At 35.0% G+C, this 20,423-nt stretch overlaps 1 protein-coding gene across 2 annotated transcripts in view; it reads left to right on the top strand.

The window, feature by feature from the left end:
• LOC106470272 (obg-like ATPase 1) overlaps positions 1–20,423 on the top strand; it is a 38,684-nt gene that overhangs the window by 14,121 nt on the left and 4,140 nt on the right. The window contains exons 5-8 of one of the 2 annotated variants that reach the window (XM_022398872.1): positions 11,868–11,995; positions 19,178–19,353; positions 20,014–20,127; positions 20,189–20,395. In XM_022398872.1, the coding sequence (XP_022254580.1) occupies positions 11,868–11,995; positions 19,178–19,353; positions 20,014–20,127; positions 20,189–20,293 (523 nt within the window). In that variant the 3' untranslated portion in view covers positions 20,294–20,395. Of the gene's footprint in view, positions 1–11,867; positions 11,996–19,177; positions 19,354–20,013; positions 20,128–20,188; positions 20,396–20,423 lie in introns of those variants that run through there. The other variant, XM_013930816.2, reaches the window with a different exon arrangement.

Here is a 20,423-nt window from a genome sequence, read left to right on the forward strand (position 1 = left end):
GTTGATTGGTGGCGCTTATCAACACTACGAATCTATCTCTGAGCTGACACTACTTCGGAGAGCAACACGTTTCGCTTGCATCGTGATCGTCTGTTATTAAGGAAATGCCATTTCTGATTGAACACGTGTATCATCAGTAAAAACTGAGTTGATTAGATTGAGTTAAAAAATTAACGAAAATGTTTGCTGTAATTTTTATTTTTGTCCAGAAATCCTATTATTAGTGTACGGTACAGGGACATTAGTATGTATGTATGTGCTGTATATTTTGTATGCGCGTTTACGTTAGTCCCTGTAGTGAGGTTATAAAATACCTTACACAAGCCTACTTACTATACATATAATAACATTTCATGTATACATTACTCGAAGGGCCCGGCATGGCCAGGTGGTTAAGGAGCTCGACTCGCAATCTGCCGATCGCGGGTTCGAATCCCCGTCCCACCAAACATGCGCGCCCTTTCAGCCGTGGGGGCATTATAATCTGACGGTCAATCCCACTATTCGTTGGTAAAAGAGTAGCCCAAGAGTTGGCGGTGGGTGGTAATGACTAGCTGCCTTCCCTCTAGTCTTGCACTGCTAAATTAGGGATGGCTAGCGCAGATAGCCCTCGTGTAGCTTTGCGCGAAATTCAAAACAAACAAACAAAGCATTACTTGAATTTTAACCATTATAATGGCTGTGTGGTTTCCGGTATAAACATTTCCGGACACTTGTAGTTGTGTTGTTCTTTTTGATGTATATCTTGGGTATTGATAAGTCGATTCAGAAATGCCTGTAGTTTTGGCCTGTTACGACAGAAACTTCCCATACTTATTATTTGTTTGTCTACTAGAGGGTAAAATGTAGAGGCGCTTATCTCATGATAGTTCGTAGATACGATACGTGCTTATCTCATGATAGTTCGTAGATACGATACGTGCTTATCTCATGATAGTAGCAGATACGATACGTGCTTATCTCATGATAGTTCGTAGATACGATACGTGCTTATCTCATGATAGTTCGTAGATACGATACGTGCTTATCTCATGATAGTAGCAGATACGATACGTGCTTATCTCATGATAGTAGCAGATACGATACGTGCTTATCTCATGATGGTAGTAGATACGATACGTGCTTATCTCATGATAGTAGTAGATACGATACGTGCTTATCTCATGATAGTAGTAGATACGATACGTGCTTATCTCATGATAGTAGTGGATACGATACGTGCTTATCTCATGATAGTAGTAGATACGATACGTGCTTATCTCATGATAGTAGTGGATACGATACGTGCTTATCTCATGATAGTAGTGGATACGATACGTGCTTATCTCATGATAGTAGTAGATACGATACGTGCTTATCTCACGATGGTAGTAGATACGATACGTGCTTATCTCATGATAGTAGTAGATACGATACGTGCTTATCTCATGATAGTAGTAGATACGATACGTGCTTATCTCACGATAGTAGTACATATGATACGTGCTTATCTCACGATGGTAGTAGATACGATACGTGCTTATCTCATGATAGTAGTAGATACGATACGTGCTTATCTCATGATAGTAGTAGATACGAATACGTGCTTATCTCACGATGGTAGTAGATACGATACGTGCTTATCTCACGATATTAGTAGATACGATACGTGCTTATCTCACGATATTAGTAGATACGATACGTGCTTATCTCACGATAGTGGTAGATACGATACGTGCTTATCTCACGATAGTAGTAGATACGATACGTGCTGATCTCACGATAGTAGTAGATACGATCCGTGCTTATCTCACGATGGTAGTAGATACGATACGTACTTATCTCACGATAGTAGTAGATACGATCCGTGCTTATCTCACGATAGTAGTAGATACGATCCGTGCTTATCTCACGATAGTAGTAGATACGATACGTGCTTATCTCACGATGGTAGTAGATACGATACGTGCTTATCTCACGATAGTAGTAGATACGTGATTATCTCATGATTGTACGATACGTATCTAGATATAGAAGTTTTACCAACGGTTTGTTACAAAGTTTGACAGTCTTGTCTGTATTTTATTATCTATATTACTAACATTGTCTTATTTAAGTACTTCACACTTTACAGTGCTTTTTCAAATTCTCAGGTTTAATCAACTAAATGGTAGCTGGCAAGAGAAGTAAAATAAAAAAGTTAATATCTGTCTATCTATTATGTTATTTTTAATTTGTTATGTTACTTTGCATGTAATGTTTTTGATTAAAAAAAATGAAGACAACATGTAGTACTCAATACTCATCTTTATTAGAAATTCTGATTTTTTCTGTACAAAAGACTTCAAATGAAAGCTTGCCAAATTTCGTGAAGATACATAAATCATATCCACCTGTAGTAATATTGTATAATGATAAGTAAGGAAGATCCTTTGCTGGCTGTCCAGTACTGAATAGATTCAAGCTACCACTATAAGTTTAAAAACTTTGTAAGGAAAATGATTGTGAAGTGATTCAGTAAGTGTAGTAACACCTAACAAAATTATATAATCATGGTTATACAAATGTGGGGATGGCCTCGTACCTTTGGTCTTCTTTCTAGATGGAGCATAGTAAAATGACTGTGAAGTGATTCAGTAAGTGTACTAACACCCAACAAAATTATATAATCATGACTATACAAATGTGGGGATGGCCTCGTACCTTTGGGCTTCTTTGTAGATGGAGCATAGTAAAATGATTGTGAAGTGATTCAGTAAGTGTACTAACACCTAACAAAATTATATACTCATGGCTATACAAATGTGGGGATGGCCTCGTACCTTTGGGCTTCTTTGTAGATGGAGCATAGTAAAATGACTGTGAAGTGATTAAATAAGTACAGTAACATATAACATACGACTGGAGGGGTGGCCATCTCCATTATAGGATGTGCTCCTTTATCGAAGACTTCGGTTAAATGGAACTATTTGTCAACATTTAAAACTTTAGAATTTTTATGTACATGAGAAAGTTATAATATTCATAGAGCCACATACTTGCAGACCTGAAAATCGTGAATTTTCAGCGGTTTCAAGTAATTAAACCACAGAAACGTTTGGGGTTTCAATATCCTCTTGTTTTTATGTACACAGAACAGAAAAACGAACAATTCAGTAATAAGGGAGAGTGTGCTAATCCTTTTCTGTTTGTGAAGTTATCTGAATAGAGTACAAACTTATGGTATTACTTGTAAAGATTTATGTAACAAACATTCAGAACTGCCCCACCCACAAAGAAATTACACGTCGCGGCCTTGACCCATAGACCGAGGACACCTGAAAATATACCTGATATACAAGTTACTTTCCATGGTAATAAAACGTTCTAAATAGGGCTTCGTACTTGTAGAGGACTTGACATAAATCAGATAGACAGGCGTAAATTAGTGTAGTTGTTAAGTAATCACGTGACTATTTTATAGCCTATCATATTCAGTTTCCATAAAGAAAGTGCGAGAATTGTTCTTATCTGTTTTAGTTATCGATGTCATTGTCTCCGGGACAAATTTATTAATATTGCATCAGATTCTGGCTAATAATTACGAAAATGTTTTCGTAGTGATCGGTGATCGAAAATTAATAATGATTTGATAAGGAAAAAAAAGCTCAAATGTTTCTCAAAATGAATTATCCCTGATATGAAACTTAACAGAGTTTGCCGAAACTACCATGAATTTTAAGTCAGACCGAGCATGACCCAATGATTATCCTTCCCAGATTGTGAATCCAAGGGTTCACTTCAATTAATACGTTCTTCCGTGTGTTTAAGGATATGTAAATTTATAATAAGATGTAATCAAATTTATGAAAACAAATCTGTAGCAGTTATTTTTATGAGCAGTTTTTTTTGTCAGTGTGAAAAATTTGCCCACATTTTGGGAAGATTTGCAATATGTGTATGTGTGTGGTTGAATTAATTTTCTTAAGACACCAAAATGCCAACTCTCAAGAGTTTTAATTCATATATTAAAGTAAACCAGATTAGGGATGCTGATAATGGTACTCGATCGAAGTTCGTAAGATTTCATAAGTCAGTTCACTGAAAACTAAAAGTTATGTTATTTGTTTTATTGCAACCAAAGATGACTCCTATCTTATAATCACTGCAATACTAATCATTATAAGTTAGAACGGTACATTAGCTGAAATATATTAATTACTGTGTTAACTGTTAATTATTTCTCTACGTCTAGATACATACAAGTAATCAAAATTAAACAATTGGGGATGATGTCAGGGATGGCAATGCCCAAAAATACAGAAAGAAGGTAGGGAATGCATAAAAAAACATACAAAAATCACCACATCAGTAGCTAAATCTTTCCACAAAACTTTTATCTACAACTAATTGTTGAATTCCTTTCATTTGCATGAATTCGTATTTGAATAAAAGTATTTAAATTGAGTAATGCTATGAAGTCTCACAATGGATAATTCCCATAAGCTTGTAACATTGAATCAGTGGCTACATATGTAGTTATATTTGTATGGTTTAGTGTATTCGCCCTTACCTTGTTTCTGTATTTTTTGGCATTGTCATTCCTTCGTCATATTGTTTTGTTTTATAAAAAAAATTTATTGCTTATTTTCCATTTTTTTTTTTAAACAATACCAATAAATATTTTGTAACGAATGGCAGTCACTATGAAGGCAGCAGTTTTAGTCTGGGGCAATGAGTTGTCTTGATGGACATCGTGTGTTGACGTTATTGAACCACGATATTGCTTCTGCACTCCCCAAGTTCTCTACTTTAGTGATGTTTTTTGGCTAAACTGAAGGTGTTAATTTTTGAAAATTTCGAAAACCTAAGTTCGGTGTTTATAAAAGTCTTAGATTGCTATGAACAGATTTGATACTATGATGAGCAATAGAGAACATGCGTCGGCCATTTTTTTTCTCGGCCCATCCCCACATACTAATAAGCACTACCGTGCTAGTGATATATATATATATATATATATATATGAGTAACCTGCTTTGACCAAAAGTGAATGGTAATACAGGATTAGATAAATGTCGCCCTTAATCATGGTAAACCCCCACCCCACCCCCAAATGGCTCAGCGTTAAGTCTAAAGACATAACGTTCAAAACCGAGTTTTGGCACCCGTGGTGGGCACAGAACAGCTAGTCCATTGTGTAGATTTGTGCTTAGCAACAAAATAGCCTCCCAGTGGCACAGTGGTATGTCTGCGGACTTATACTGCCAGAAACCGGGTTTTGATACCCATGGTGAGCAGAGCACAGATAGTCCTTTGTATAGATTTGTGCTTAATAACAAACAACAACAAAATGAAAAAAATGTTTTTTTTTTCTCATTCAAATAATTTGTTGGAATTTCATTAACTCTTCAAGAACGCGTGGAAGTGATCATATTGAAACGTGCGTCCCAACGGTCTGAAGAGCCCTGATATTGAACTAAACGCTTCGTCGGCACAGGGTACAACAGATATGATGTGGCTCATATATTATTTTCACCAGTCATGTGTCAATTTGTGTTATTAAACTGGAATTGAAATTAGGTTAGAATTTTTAAAAGATGGAAACGGCTAATGACCAAGCTAACAGGTGCTGACGGTAACACGTATGTATTGAATTTTTTGTCAAAAAAACTAGTAGTATTTGAACAATGATATGCTGTAAGGTTTCCGTTTCCTTTAAACTTTTAACTGATCTTTTATCTGTCAGTCAATTTGCATGTTATTTAACTTTTTCAAATAATTTGATCAGTTTATTCGATTCTTTGGTGAATTTTCACTTTTCTTCTTTCACAAGCGTAGCAAGTGTTTACAAGAATTATTTAAATATCTGTTTCCTTTGGGCCTGTCATGGCCAGGTGGTTAGGGCGCTCGAACCGCAATCTGAGTGTCGTGGGTTCGAATCTCCGTCACACCAAACATGCTCGCCCTTTCAGGCGTGGGGAGTTATAATGTGCGTTCAATCCCACTGTTCGTTGGTAAAACAGTAGCCTAAGAGTTGGCGGTGGGTGGTGATGACCAGCTTACACCGACTTTCATTGCTAAATTAGGGACGGCTAGCGAAGATAGCCCTCGTGTAGCTTTGTGCAAAATTCAAAACAAACCAAACTGTTTCCTTGGTATATCTGTTAACTTTCTTATTTTACGTATCAGCAAGATGCAAATTCAGTACAATAATTACGATTATTATCTCGAACAGTGTATTCGTAAAAACCTATGTTCCGAATTCGATTTTTCGGTTTCTTCGAATTTATTCTGTTTTTGAGCTCTGAAATGATTTTGTTCTAACACATGACGTTAGCTGTGCAAGATATTAAACGGCCTGGAGATGTTTCATGGGTCGCACTACTTAACTTAATCCTAAACTGACAAGTGAATTAATTGATCACGGAGAGCCTAACTTAGAACGTACCTGTAATTACGTCAACTGATAATTACCAAGGGGTGTGGAGGGCTTTGGTTTAACTTCCCCCACTCCTTCAGCTGACCATAATTCATGGAATGGGAACAAACATTTAACGGGGAGGGGAGCAGCAGTTATCAAACCTACTACAGGTATGGTTTTCTTCATAACTAATTGATGCAGCTTTGACGTGTTTTTTTAGCTGATGTGATAATGACTCCCCTGCTATAGTCTTAACGCAAAGAATTATTCTGCATATAGTTGATTACAATTATGATTGCCTAAGGAAAACTAATAAGCCGATCTATCAGGTTCGTACTACATTTTGACCCCCCCCCCATCCTGCAGTTGCTTTTGAACCTGGTCTGCATATAATTAATCAAATATATTGAAGCCGTGTTTATCATTTATGCATCTGTAAAAGTCTGGATCTGAATTGTTCTTTTAGCTGTTGACTAACCTTTTTTGACCCCATGTGAGTCAGTAACACGTATGATGTTTCTTTGCTGTTTATTGAACTAAGCTTATGTGTCTAAAAAAGAAACATCTGTACAATTTGTGTTTGTGAACATCATCTGCGATTATGTTGATATTTTTAAGAGATGTAAGTTTTAAACGCTACCGACAGAGGCCACTTTCTAGTCATGTGAATCAAGTGATTTATAGCGAAAAGCATGTCCGGACCGTGAATCCGAGGGTTCGTGGCTCGAATCTCGTTGCTTGTAAATGTGCTACGTACTTTGGAACCGTGGGTGTGCTATAAGAATGACGGGTAAATTACACTCTTCGGTAGTTGTCTTCTCTCTAGTTCATCAGTTCAATATAAGGGACTCGTACGCTCAGATAGCCCTCGTGTGGCTTCGCAAGAAAAGTTTAAACAAGTAAACACAATGCTCATCATGGAAAACATCAGAATACTTTTCAAAATGCTGAAATAACTTTATAAGTAATGCACCCATCTACTCCATAGGTTTTTCGGCCGTTGGATCGTTTGCTAGGTGTTAATTTGAAACTGGTATTGTTTATGGTATACACTTTTGTAAGAAAAGGGACAATGTTGTAAAAAAAAAATGGTTAAAACTTTCAAAACCAGCATTAAAACCCACTTAAAGTGTATTTTAGACGTGGTGTTTGAATTGATAGTAGGAACTGAAAAACTGTTTATTTCGACATTATACCTACACAACATAATTCATGCAGACTGGATAAATAACGTGTACGTGCTGAGAGACTACAACTGTTTTATAGTACTGTACTATATTATGAATGAATAAAGCAAACTTATTAGAACTGTAATAATATCTGGCACCTGTCAAGTGGAGTAAAAACACACACAGTCGATCAATAAGTAAGTATTTACTTCACAAAGAAGGTCATTTTATGAAATAAACGTGATACAAAGGGGTTCAAGAATACCATTAGTATTTAATGAATATACTTATTTGCAATATTTAATCGGAAATAGGGTTACACATTGTATTTAGAAGATCTAAAATATGGGCCTATATGCGATTGTGTCCCACTTCTGGCGTAAAATTTGGGTGAGGGATGGTTGATGGCTGAAGAAGTTCGTTTGTAATATTTTCGCAAGGAACCGTGAACCACATGCTCGATTGGGTTCATTTCCAGTGATTGGCCTAGCCATTGGAGAATGGTTATTCGCCGACCTTCAAACAGTCGTTTTCTGACTCATGCTAAATTAGTAAGATCTCCATCTTGTCTTTAAAACTGGTTATTGGCCTAGACAGATAGGAGGCCTTGATCACGAATTATAATGTATCGAGCAGTAGTAACTGTCCTATCGCTTATCTCCACTGTGATCGTATAGCTGCCCAAATGGTACAGTATTGTTAATGTAACTGTGGAGAAGACTATAAAACGACTAATGAATTTTTAAAATATTTCTGGTCTCTGACAGGTTAACACTCAATAATAATAATAACAAACTGACATTACCTGTTATTATTCTGGGAAACTCCTGATGACCCTTTGCGGAACCCTGGGATTTCAAGGAATACAGTTTAAAAACCACTGACCTAGAGTATCACGTGCACGTTTTAATAGAATAGATTTCTATAAGGGTGGACATCCAATGTAGAAATAAAAACTGGTCTTTTCTACTGGCAAGTCGGGTAATACCTTGAGGTAAGAACTTCCTTTCTCTTTGAATGGGGATGACTAGCAGTGGCATGGTAGTATACACGTCTTAAGAAGAGTAGCATTATTGTTTCTTGTAGATAAAGCAGCGTCGTTGTTTTCTTGTTAAAGCTGGTACAGTAGTTATTTACAAAGATTTTGAGAGGTGTACTTCTTCACTGAGAACTTTTACACCTGCAGAAAAGGTGTAATCTCCTTAACTTTGATTGTGTTTTTTTTTCGGAGTCCGAGAATTTGCTCCAAGGAAAATAGGAGCATCGGAAATTACCACATTCTTAACCGAGCAGTACTCATATTTATTTATGTTGGGGGAGGGGGGTATTGAATATTGTATTATTCAAAACTTTAAACTTAGATTCATTTATTATTTATATTTCTTGAGGTTATATTTTAATGAAATAATGACTTATTACATCAATAATATTATAGCACCACACAGAGGTACATATATACAGAATAGTATTCATGATCTATGGATGATTATGTAGATATTACAGTTCCTTTTTCCACTATTAGTGGCGTTATTTTCAATCGCTCTGGTTGTGAACTGTTTTTATGCAGTGCAATTTACACAACAGGAGAGCTTTGAGCAAAACTGAAGTTAATGGTGTCTTCTTTCTTGCATGCTTTGTAAAGTCCATCAACGATGCATAGAGAACTAATTTCAAGGACCGGTTTGAGCAACTGAAAGGGACAGAATAATTGAATAGCATGTATTCCAATTTATGCTTGCATGTGTTGTGGATTTGGCATGGTAACTTGAACTTGTAGCTGGATGTTTTATCTTTTTTTTGGCATCCACTTCATACAAAGACAGTTATGTTAAATTGCTAGAACTTTTCCAGCCACTTATCTGGACATATGCTTGTCCCCTATTAAGATATACTTCAATTTATGACATATCGAATACTACTCCTATAGTTTTCGACAGTTAATTTTCCATTTGCAGTGAAATTTAAAAGAACCTTTGGAACAAGGCTCTTGTAGATTGGGTTCGTGTGAATTATACTGTTTACAGTTCTAAAGGGAGGTTATTACTTTATCTGCAATAAACCACTATGTTATTGGGTTATTTCCGGTGACAGGCTGTTGAACTTTCTTCTCTGCTTCTGGTGTATAACTAGTAGCCAGTCGTGGAGTAGCCTATGATATAGGGAGTAATATTTTAACAAAAACGTTTTGTAAACTATGATTATGATATCTGGTAAGAAATTATTGTTTAAATTTTGGAAAATTGTAAACATATTATATATTATTTGAATTAAAGGAATTAAGATTACCTGTTACTAGCGCCATCTGATGAAATATAGACGCTTTGTATAATATCGGAAAGCTATACCTTTATTGGTATTTGCTTTCAGGATTTTATCCGGGTGGGGGATTTCGTTTGATGACTAATATGGCACCGGACATTCAAGAGCCGAATGTGCGGCGTATTTAATACAGATGATCCGGTTGTATTCCCCAAGAATTTTGTACTAGTATGCCTAAAATGATAGTTTTAAGTGTACCTAGCTTTTTCTCGGAAAAAAATATCATCTAGAAGTAACAACCTTAAATTCTGAAACAATCTAGTGGGGAATTTCCTCCTCCCCTATAGAAAGAAAACTCCTGCGTTTATAAAAGTTTTTTTTTTCACTGTACAGTAGTACCAAATATAGGTATCTAATCAAAAATACCTTAGATGTGAAAAAAAGGATTGAGTCATCATCTTCATCGGGATAATATTAAAGAAAAATATTAATAAAAATGAACTGATGAGCAAACTAGAGTTACATAATACATGCAAAACCAAGCCCTAAGTACCTCTTCTCTCTAAACATCATAAATGTGCATCTTACAGGACAAACAGTGCTAGGCTAATTGAATCCTAGACACAAACGTAGTTCTGAGTGTGTGACTTAAAGGAATGAAATCAAAATTGACGGCCAATTTTGATTTCATTTTTTTAAGTCGCACACCCAATCCTTTTTTTGCCGCACCTTTTTTTTCACACCTAAGGTGTTTTTGATTAGATATCATGACCTTTTGTCAATACACACCAACAAACCACAGCAAATAAGAATGTGACACTCGATAGTAACCCACATTAATTTTAGGATTGCAACCCTATTATTCAGAACAGACCTTTGCTTTACAGAACTAACCAGATTCTTTAAAATATATCGTGGTAGTTTTTACTCTATAAAACAGTGACAATAGCTTTCTTTATAGTAACGCCATGGAATTTAGATTAACGATTTCTTGTCATCACCCCCATGCAATCCGTACAGCCGTATGAAGCATCATTATTTATGTTTATTGCTTAAGTTAATATCACGCGACGCTAAACGCTCTTTAATTAGGATAATTTCATAAAATTTCGTAAATTTATGCCTAAAAGTGGGCAATGAATAATCAATAATAACCATCCACCCGTATGATTCTATTGAAAACTTGAGCTAGAAATTGCTAATATAGCTTGCTTGGCCTAACCAATACTTATGTGTCTGCACGTCCTTTCACCTTATCGTTTTGCTGCTCTAAATCAGTTGTCTTTAATCCGAATAACAAAAATTAAAAACGGTCTACTTTTACTCTGAGGTGAAGCTGCAATAAAAATGTTAGACCGTGCGCAAAAATGTTCATCAAATTTGAGCGTTTTTTGTTGAATAACTTTGCATATGTGGCTTATATTTAAACCAAATGAGACTCGTAATTGTAGATTGAAAAGATCTATCAGTGCACCAAATATTTAAAAATATATATATATATAAGTTAAATCTGTTTTTCTATCAAATAAAGTTTCCGTATGTTTGGCGCGAAACAAAATTAAAGTTTTGTCGATGGATAAAACAAGTAATATATTTTAAAATATTTGTAGTTTTCAAAAGTCATAGTGTTTCGCTAGGTTTACCTAGCATTGTCAGGTGGATAAAACTGAGTGATAGAACGGAACCGTTACGATGGTTACGAGTTATGGTATCCCTTTTGAAAGTATAACGCATAACGTTGTTTTTGTTTTTTTAAACTAAAAATACATTACTTTTTTTATCCATAAACAAAACTTTAATAGACAGGTGTGTGTAATAGAGACGATAGGATAATAACACTCAGATGTAAGTTGGCATTTATCAATATGTTAATTCTGATCACAGAGTTAGCACACAGGATCACACGCAAACTATTTGAAAGCACTCGAGTTTTGGGTCTTTTTTTTTTAAATCCATTGCACCTTTTGTGTGTGCTAACTCTTTTTATCAGCGGTAAGTCTGAGGGTTTTTAACACTAAAACACTATTAAACTAACACCTTTTTTATGTATTAAACAGCAAAGTTCCAGCCTTTTTGAACATAGTGGACATAGCAGGACTCGTCAAGGGAGCCAGTGAAGGCCAAGGACTTGGAAATGCTTTTCTGTCTCATATCAAGGCCTGTGATGCAATTTTCCATCTGTGTCGTAAGTACTAGTGTTTAATCTCGAACCCGGTACAATAGATGCACCCAGTTGCTGTTTAGGTGAGATATACTACTGTAAGACAGAAATGAAAGCGGATACGTACAAAACGCTATGAAGACCTTCAAATTATCGACTTGTTTTTATTCTTTGTATAGATAATTATGTTTGGATATTAATTATCTATAATTATTATAGATAATAATTCCACAAATTTAAAGGCTGAGCATGATCTAGAAGTGCTAGGATTTGTGAATCCGAGGGTTCATATCTCACGTTGTTGACTACCTTCCTTCCTGATGAGCCCTGCTATTGGGTGGACATACCAGACATATTATGAGCCCTGCTATTGGTTGACATATTGCGACACATTCTTTATATTCACTCATAGGTTCTCACATTTACCTCTTTTCTTTCAATTTAAAATGTGAAAACAGCCCTTTGTGTAGTTTTTTATACTGATTATTATTATCTTTACATAAAACTAATTAATCTTACATGCATTTAATTCTTCATGTGTTTATACCATCATTCTTAAGGCCCATGAGTTATGGGCTGTAGTTTAATTCTTCATGTGTTTATACCATCATTCTTAAGGCCCATGAGTTATGGGCTGTAGTTTAATTCTTCATGTGTTTATACCATCATTCTTAAGGCCCATGAGTTATGGGCTGTAGTTCGATTCGATAATTTATATAGAGCAGTGGTTTTGAAACTTTACGAGGCCATGGAACCCCACTTAGATGAAACTGACCAAGTTCATTACGTTATTGTTAATGTAAAATTGTAAATAAGTATACAAAAATACTCATGCTTTTTAAAAATGCATTTAGTCCCTGGTGGGTTAACACTCAATAACTGAAAAAAAAAAAATCTTTGCGGTATGTGTTAACCCTCGAGTAGGTTTGCAAACGTACAATCTACAGATGTAGATTAGTGCACAGTCTTCTGACTCCTCTTTATACATAGGTTAACATTGCTTTAAGTTAAAGATACTGAATCGCCCTTTTTTTTTTCGAGGTTAATATTGCTTCAAGTTAACATAAATGGAAGGGCGGACGATCGTCTGACTCCTCTTTTCAATGAGATTAGCATTTTGGAGGTTTTAATTTTACGTGGTGATTATAACCAGATTCAATACGAATGCCTGAACGTAGTTTAAATGGGAACATGCGGGTGTAGAACTCAATCTACGGTAGCTGTTCTATAACACTTAGCGCCCCACGGGGTTCTGACATCATAATATACCTCCCGTTGTCATTTCCCTGCCATAGCTTCCACCAACTCCACCTCCCAGAAGTGGGATGTCGATTCATTGGACATTGTAAATTGTATATATTTTTAATTAACACGCATGTATTGATAGTAGAAGATATTAAAAGTGCTGATGGAACAGCAAGTATATGAAAGTGAAATATGTGATACTCTTTACGTTTCAGGCATAACATTTTTGGTGGGGAGTTGTAAGCAAATTTAACAGATCTACCAGTTTCGAATGCCGTCGGTTTTCACTTTATATTGGCTTAACGAAGACAGGGTTCGTTGTAGGCTGACAAGCTATATGCTTTTCTCACTGTTGTTCTACCTACTTACATCTCAAACTGTCTACGTTGACATGTCAATAATGCACCTACACGACTTGTCTTTCAATTGACCTGTTTTGTACTGAAGCCACCATTTTGTTTTTATTTATTTATATTTTTGTTCAGATATTACACAACGGTCCTGTTTTTGTGTGTGTGGTGGCTTTAAAGAAACGACAACTTAGTTATTTTCCTTTACCTATATATATATATATCTTTTCATCTCGTGGTTTACAGGCCTGGTAGTTAGGGCACTCAACTTGCAATCTGGGAGTCGCGAGTTCGAATCTCGTCCCCGAACGTGTTTGCCCATTCAGTCATGGACAAGTTATAAGGTGACGGTCAATCGCACTGTATTTGTTGGTAAAGAGTAGCCCAAGAGTCGGCGGTGGGTGGTGTTGACTAGCTGCCTTCCCTGTAGTCTATCACTTCAAAATTAGGGACGGCTAACGCAGATAGCTCTCGAGCAGCTTTGCGCGATATAAACGTGGCGATTGGTGAATCATGAAAATACTTAATTTTTGAAAACCATCAGAAGTTGTATGTATGCATGTGCTTGTCAATAGAGAATAACGTATCAAAACTTTTATTCTCTACGTACAATTCATTATAAAAGGGGAATCAAGAGGATGACATATTTCTGGATGATTTCGTTTTTGACATTACCTCCTATAATCTTGGGGGTAATCGCACGTCACACGTCTGAATTTCTCCCACACTTGAAGCTGTTAGCATCAAGATAAAATTGATTGGCTAACTTATAGTTTTCTAATACTAGTGATCATGGATATTGTTGAATAATAATTTCGGCCTTTTAAGTTCTCGGGAAAAGTAAACCGACCTCTCGCATGTTGTCACACTGAATTTTAAGTGATTGATATTTCAGAGCTTCTTATGGAAACCCGACGTGTTTGCAGAACAAGGCTGTCGCGTTTATAGTGTGCACGAGTTAACCCTCAATTACAGCTGATCAGTGCACATGCCGTGGCTAGAACGGGCGTGCTTAACATAAGCCTTATGAAATACAACTAAGTAAATCATTGTGACGAATCGCTAGTCAACTAAGGTAGTTATTAAAAGGTAAATGGATGAAGCCTAACGTCTCGGATAAAACGGACTCAGGTATGCACTGCCAAAGGTCGCTGTTGTTGTGGCCTTGGAACCATGGCGGTCACGTGGACTACTCGCGCATAAACGGCAAGGGTTCGGAAGCAAACAGGCGGGACTCTTGTGTTGTATAGACTTTTGAGAGTTATTACACATGTAGTACATTATAGAAGGAGGGGCAACTAGACTTGGCCGTTTTTCAGTACTAACATACCACGAGTTGTTGTTTTTTTTTGATACGCACTGTCTTTTGTGCTATGCATATTTAATAGGTTTTCTAGGAAATAGTAACACGTCAGTTACTGGTAGTTGTTGATGATAAAACGATCAACGACGAAATCTGCGACAAAACATTTTTTACTAAAACAGGATCTGTCAATTTGTGTGATCACTTAAAAAATATAAAATAACACACTATCACTTAGAATATATAAATTAACTCTCGCTTAAAAATTATAAAATAACACACTGTCACTTAGAAATTATAAATTAACTCTCGCTTAAAAATTATAAAATAACACTATCACTTGAAAATTATAAAATAACACACTATCACTTAGAAATTATAAATTAACTCTCGCTTAAAAAATATAAAATAACACAATATCACTTAGAAATTATAAAATAACTCTCTCTTAAAAATTATAAAATAACACAATATCACTTAGAAATTATAAATTAACTCTCGCTTAAAAATTATAAAATAACATAGTATCACTTGAAAATTATAAAATAACTCTCGCTTAAAAATTATAAAATAACTCTCACTTAAAAATTATAAAATAACGTACTATCACTTAGAAATTATAAAATAACTCTCGCTTGAAAAATATAAAATAACACTATCACTTGAAAATTATAAAATAACACTATCACATAAAAATTATAAAATAACACACTATCACTTAAAAATTATAAAATAACACACTATCATATAAAAATTATAAAATAACACACTATCACTTAAAAATTATAAAATAACACTCTTTTAGGGCAAGCCTGAAAGATTCACCAAGTTCATTCAACTGAAATAATCGTCCACTGATCGGTAAGTCTTACGGCTTAGAACGCTAAGCACAGATAGCTCATTGTGTAGCTTTGTGCTTAATAACAAACAAATAAACTGAAGGAATCGAAGACAGTTAAAATGTATTGATGTAAAGCCATTTTACCAAAGACAGAGGCTTAAAATAATGTAATGGACAAAATATTTAGAGATGTAAGCGATCAAGTAATTCATAGTTTCCTATTCGATTTGAAAGTTTTGCATAGTAAGCAAACATGATAATCAGTGATGGGCCAGAAAGGATATTTATCCCATACCTAATTACAATATTCAAAAAACTCGACTGATTTAGTGTTCTATATGAAACCGACGCCACGAACATTACCACGTTCAGTAAAAGTTCACATAATGTTTCTTTTCCGCTGTTGGTTTAACTACTACTGATCTATCTCCTTTATATCTTCTTTAAATGTTATTTATAGTTGTGTATTAGTTCACAGAAATGTGGAGATAGCGTTATAACGACGCGACTCGAAGGTTTAATATTGTATATAGTAGGCAAAGAAGTAAGCCACACACGCACGCACATACTGCACACGTGGTGCGTGAGACTTTAGAAAGTTGGGAAAATGATTCCTCGACTTCTCATAGTGAGGCTACTTATCACAAGAGATGACCAATCCTCTAGTGTCTGAAACATCTCCGATACCCAATTGGTCAGTAGAAATCGAAAACAAGAAAGACGTTTTGAATTGACAAATCTATTATTACTAATTCGCGACACTGGTAGCCTCCCAGTGTCTCAGCAGATCTACGACGATAAAATTCAGGTTTCGATACCCGTGGTAGATAGAGCGCAGGTAGCCCATTGTGTATCTTTGCGATTAACAACGACCAGTCAAACCAAGTGCGTCACTGATTATTCGGCATGTTAAGTTGATTATTATCATACAATTGGTAACGTGGTTTGAATATGTTAATATTTTGAACGTGCAGTTCGCTAGGAAAGGTTCAGAGTTGTAATTTGTAAAATGCGTATCGTTCAATGCTTTAAAATATCAGATAAGTTGAAAAAGTTTAATGTAGGTTAAGGTCAGTATCAAGGACATATTTATGGTAACCGGGAGTTTGCTTCTAAAAGGACAAAAGGCTAAACAAACCGGGTTAAGAAGTCCCTAAATTTGTCATTTCAGTTTATTTTAAGGTAGTGGACTGTACTTTCTGCTTCAAATAACAATGCTTTCGTATGTTCCGAATCTAACGGAACAAAATTTTTGACCAAATGCCATGATAGCTAAAACTATATAAACAAATTCTTTCTCTCGTAGTTTTACGTAGACACAAGTGTTTTTTTTTAGAATAGACAAATACCTTTTTTCAGCACGCGCGCGCGAACACATATATCAGTCTTTATATCAAAACATGCTTTTCCATGTAAAAAAAAACAAAAAAACAAAAAATAACGTATTTTAACATTTATAAGTTCTCGGATCTTGACTCAAGTGCACATTACCAAGAAGGGCGTTTCCCGCTATTATCTTTGTGAGAATGCTCATTAGAATTAATCAAAACAGCATATGGGTGGATCACTTGCTAAAATTGGATTGATAATGTGAATTAAAGGACTGCCTTTTTGGTTATGCGCGGTATTATTAAGTAGTATGTCATCTTCGCACATTTGGAAAGCGCGATAATTGCGCGTGTTATTAAATGTGAGCATTTTTTTCTTCTTGTTGTCGTTGTTGTTAATTATTAGTTCATTATATCGTTTTTGTTAGAAGTTGTTACACATGACTTTTGAAAAGCTATTAACAGCCGCCAGTTGTTCTACCTCAGGTTTATTTGCATGCGAATTGCACTTTTCTTATTAACTTGAAAATGTTAATTAATTAAACTATACAAGAGTCTCTTTTCGTTTCCCAGTTCTTGTAACGAAGTTGCACCGCTGGTTAGTGTGGGCGATCGTCCTGGCAAAGTGTGGGGGTATAGTATGGTCATCTGCGCCAAACCTAGATGGCAGTCAATCCATTTAACCAGCCATTTTTTTTCTTCTTCATCCTGTCAAAGTTAAATTACAGGGTACGTCGGTACATCTAGGGCGGGGGAGAGTGGTGGTGGTGGTGGGGGAACTGTATACAGGGGAATATAGCACAGGCGCCTATATTGGGGTTTAATTGCTGGAAATATTTCAGAACTGATGGCTCACGTTCGTTTGCCGGCAGTCAGGCACGCCTCTGCCGGTTATAGACTGTAGGCAGTTTATTACACGACACCGGTACTGTCGGAAGAAAACTAAGGCGATTAACTTAAGACAGAGAGAAAGATTAGTTGCAAATTCATCTATTTGGTCGTCTTTCTAATTCAGAATTTTCAAATATTGAGCGTGTAGAAAGTTTAATGTATCGTACACTAAAGAATTTATTTTCGTTATTAATTTTTTTTATATTTTGTTTGTTACTGTGAAGCACGTTGATATTCGTTATTTTGTATGTGTTTTGCGTATGTATGGACAAACACAGCATTAGCTAATCGTGAATGTTTAGGTAAACAAGTCATTGCAATATTGACGGTATTATTGCATGAATTGTTTTGTATGAGTCATATGTTATTAGGATCCTTATAACAACAACAAAAAAAAAGTCATGGACCCACAAGCAGTTTGGTTCACAAATCGTTTAGAAAAAAATTGTTTAAAAAGTTCATGGACCCCATAAGTACTTCTAGGGTGAATGAGATCTTGCCAGATATATTGTGTTTTGTTGTTGTTAAAAATAACGATGTCTCGGGTGTAAAAGTACTTTTTGAAGTTTAGAAAAAATTACACGAACACAACTGACTAAAGATATATTCTGAACTAGCTAAAATCAGGGGTTTGATTCCCTTTGGTGGACACAGCAGATAACCTGATGTGGCTTTGTTATAAGAAAAACACACACAAGGTTATGGGGGTGGAGAAATTCATAACAATTAGAGTGGTTACAGAACAGAAGCTAGCACATCAGGAATAATGTTCTTTTTTTTATTTTTGTGTACGGTAAAATCACTATCCTATTGGTTATTTTTTTATTTTTTGTGTACGGTAAAATCACTATCCTATTGGTTATTTTTTTATTTTTTGTGTACGGTAAAATCACTATCCTATTGGTTATTTTTTATTTTTTGTGTACGGTAAAATCACTATCCTATTGGTTAGAAAGACTGATACTATGTGTTAGTTTGGATGATAAAATTCTCATTTCTGCTTTATTTAACCTTCCTTAACAAACTATCTTTCCCCAGTTATAAAAGTTGCTAAGTTGCTTTTCTTTCAAGTTATGCTTTCTTAAAGATTTGGTATACAACTGTTTTGTTGACAAAACCTTAAATGGTTTTATTGAAACAAACAACAAAGAAAGATTGGTTTCTAATAGAAACACTTGAATGTTTGTGACGTTTGGTAAACAAAATATAAGAATAACATTTTAATTCTGTTTGTTTGAATAATATCAGGAACTTTTGAAGACAAAGAAGTGACCCATGTGGAAGGTGATATTAACCCTGTTCGTGATATTGAAATAATTAATGAAGAGCTTCGTTTGAAGGATGAAGAGTATATTCTTGGAACTATTGATAAGATGGAACGTACTGTACTCAGAGGTGGTGACAAAAAAGCCAAGCCAGAATATGTAAGATTTCTGTTCAAAAAGCTAATTGAAATGTAAGATGTTTGTTTTAGATTTATGTTCTGAAAGTTAAGCCAAATGTAAGATATTTATTTTAGGTTTTGGTTCAGAAAGTTAAGCCAAATGTAAGATATTTATTTTATTTTCCTGTTCAGAAAGCTAAACCAAATGTAAGATAATTGTTTTAGGTTTCTGTTCAGAAAGTTAAGCTAAGTGTAAAATATTTGTTTTACGTTTGTGTTCAGAAGCTAAACCCAGAAAATGCACTTTGCTTATTTTAGGTTTCACTTTAGAAAAACTTATAAGACATTTCTTTATAGAGTTTCTTTTCAGAAAGTAAAGAGATAAATAAATGAATAAAACATGTTAAACGCTAATGTGCACTGTTTTCTGGTTGTTGATTTTTTTTTGTTACAAGCATATGAGCTGAAACATGAAACATTCTGGTAAGTTTACAATGTTGCCATAAGCCTGACTAATACTTTATAACTATAGAAAAAAACAGTAACTGAACAGCAAAAACTATTAAGAGTTTAAGGTGAAAATTTTGAAACTCCTTCATCTTCATAAACTTTGTAATTTCAGCTAAAGAGTACTTACTTCAAACATGCATATGCAAATTTAGATTTTGCAAATAAACAGATTATGATTTGCATATTTCAGGACATCCTCTGTAAAATTAAACATCTTCTTGTTGAGGAAAAAAAGCATGTACGGTTTAGTGAATGGAATGCTCATGAGGTAAGTTTTATTGTATTGCTAATGTTATATATACAGATATGTCTTACATATGCTCATGAGGATAAGTTTTATTGTATTGCTAATGTTTTATATACAGATATGTCTTGCATATGCTCATGAGGTAAGTTTTATTGTATTACTAATATTTTATATAGAGATATGTCTTGCATATGCTCATGAGGCAAGTTTATTGTATTACTAATATTTTATATAGAGATATGTCTTACATATGCTCATGAGGTAAGTTTTATTGCATTACTAATATTTTATATAGAGATATGTCTTACATATGCTCATGAGGTAAGTTTTATTGCATTACTAATATTTTATAT

Source organism: Limulus polyphemus, unplaced genomic scaffold, assembly GCF_000517525.1.
Source record: "Limulus polyphemus unplaced genomic scaffold, Limulus_polyphemus-2.1.2 Scaffold3916, whole genome shotgun sequence".
Classification (NCBI taxonomy): Eukaryota; Metazoa; Arthropoda; class Merostomata; order Xiphosura; family Limulidae; genus Limulus; species Limulus polyphemus.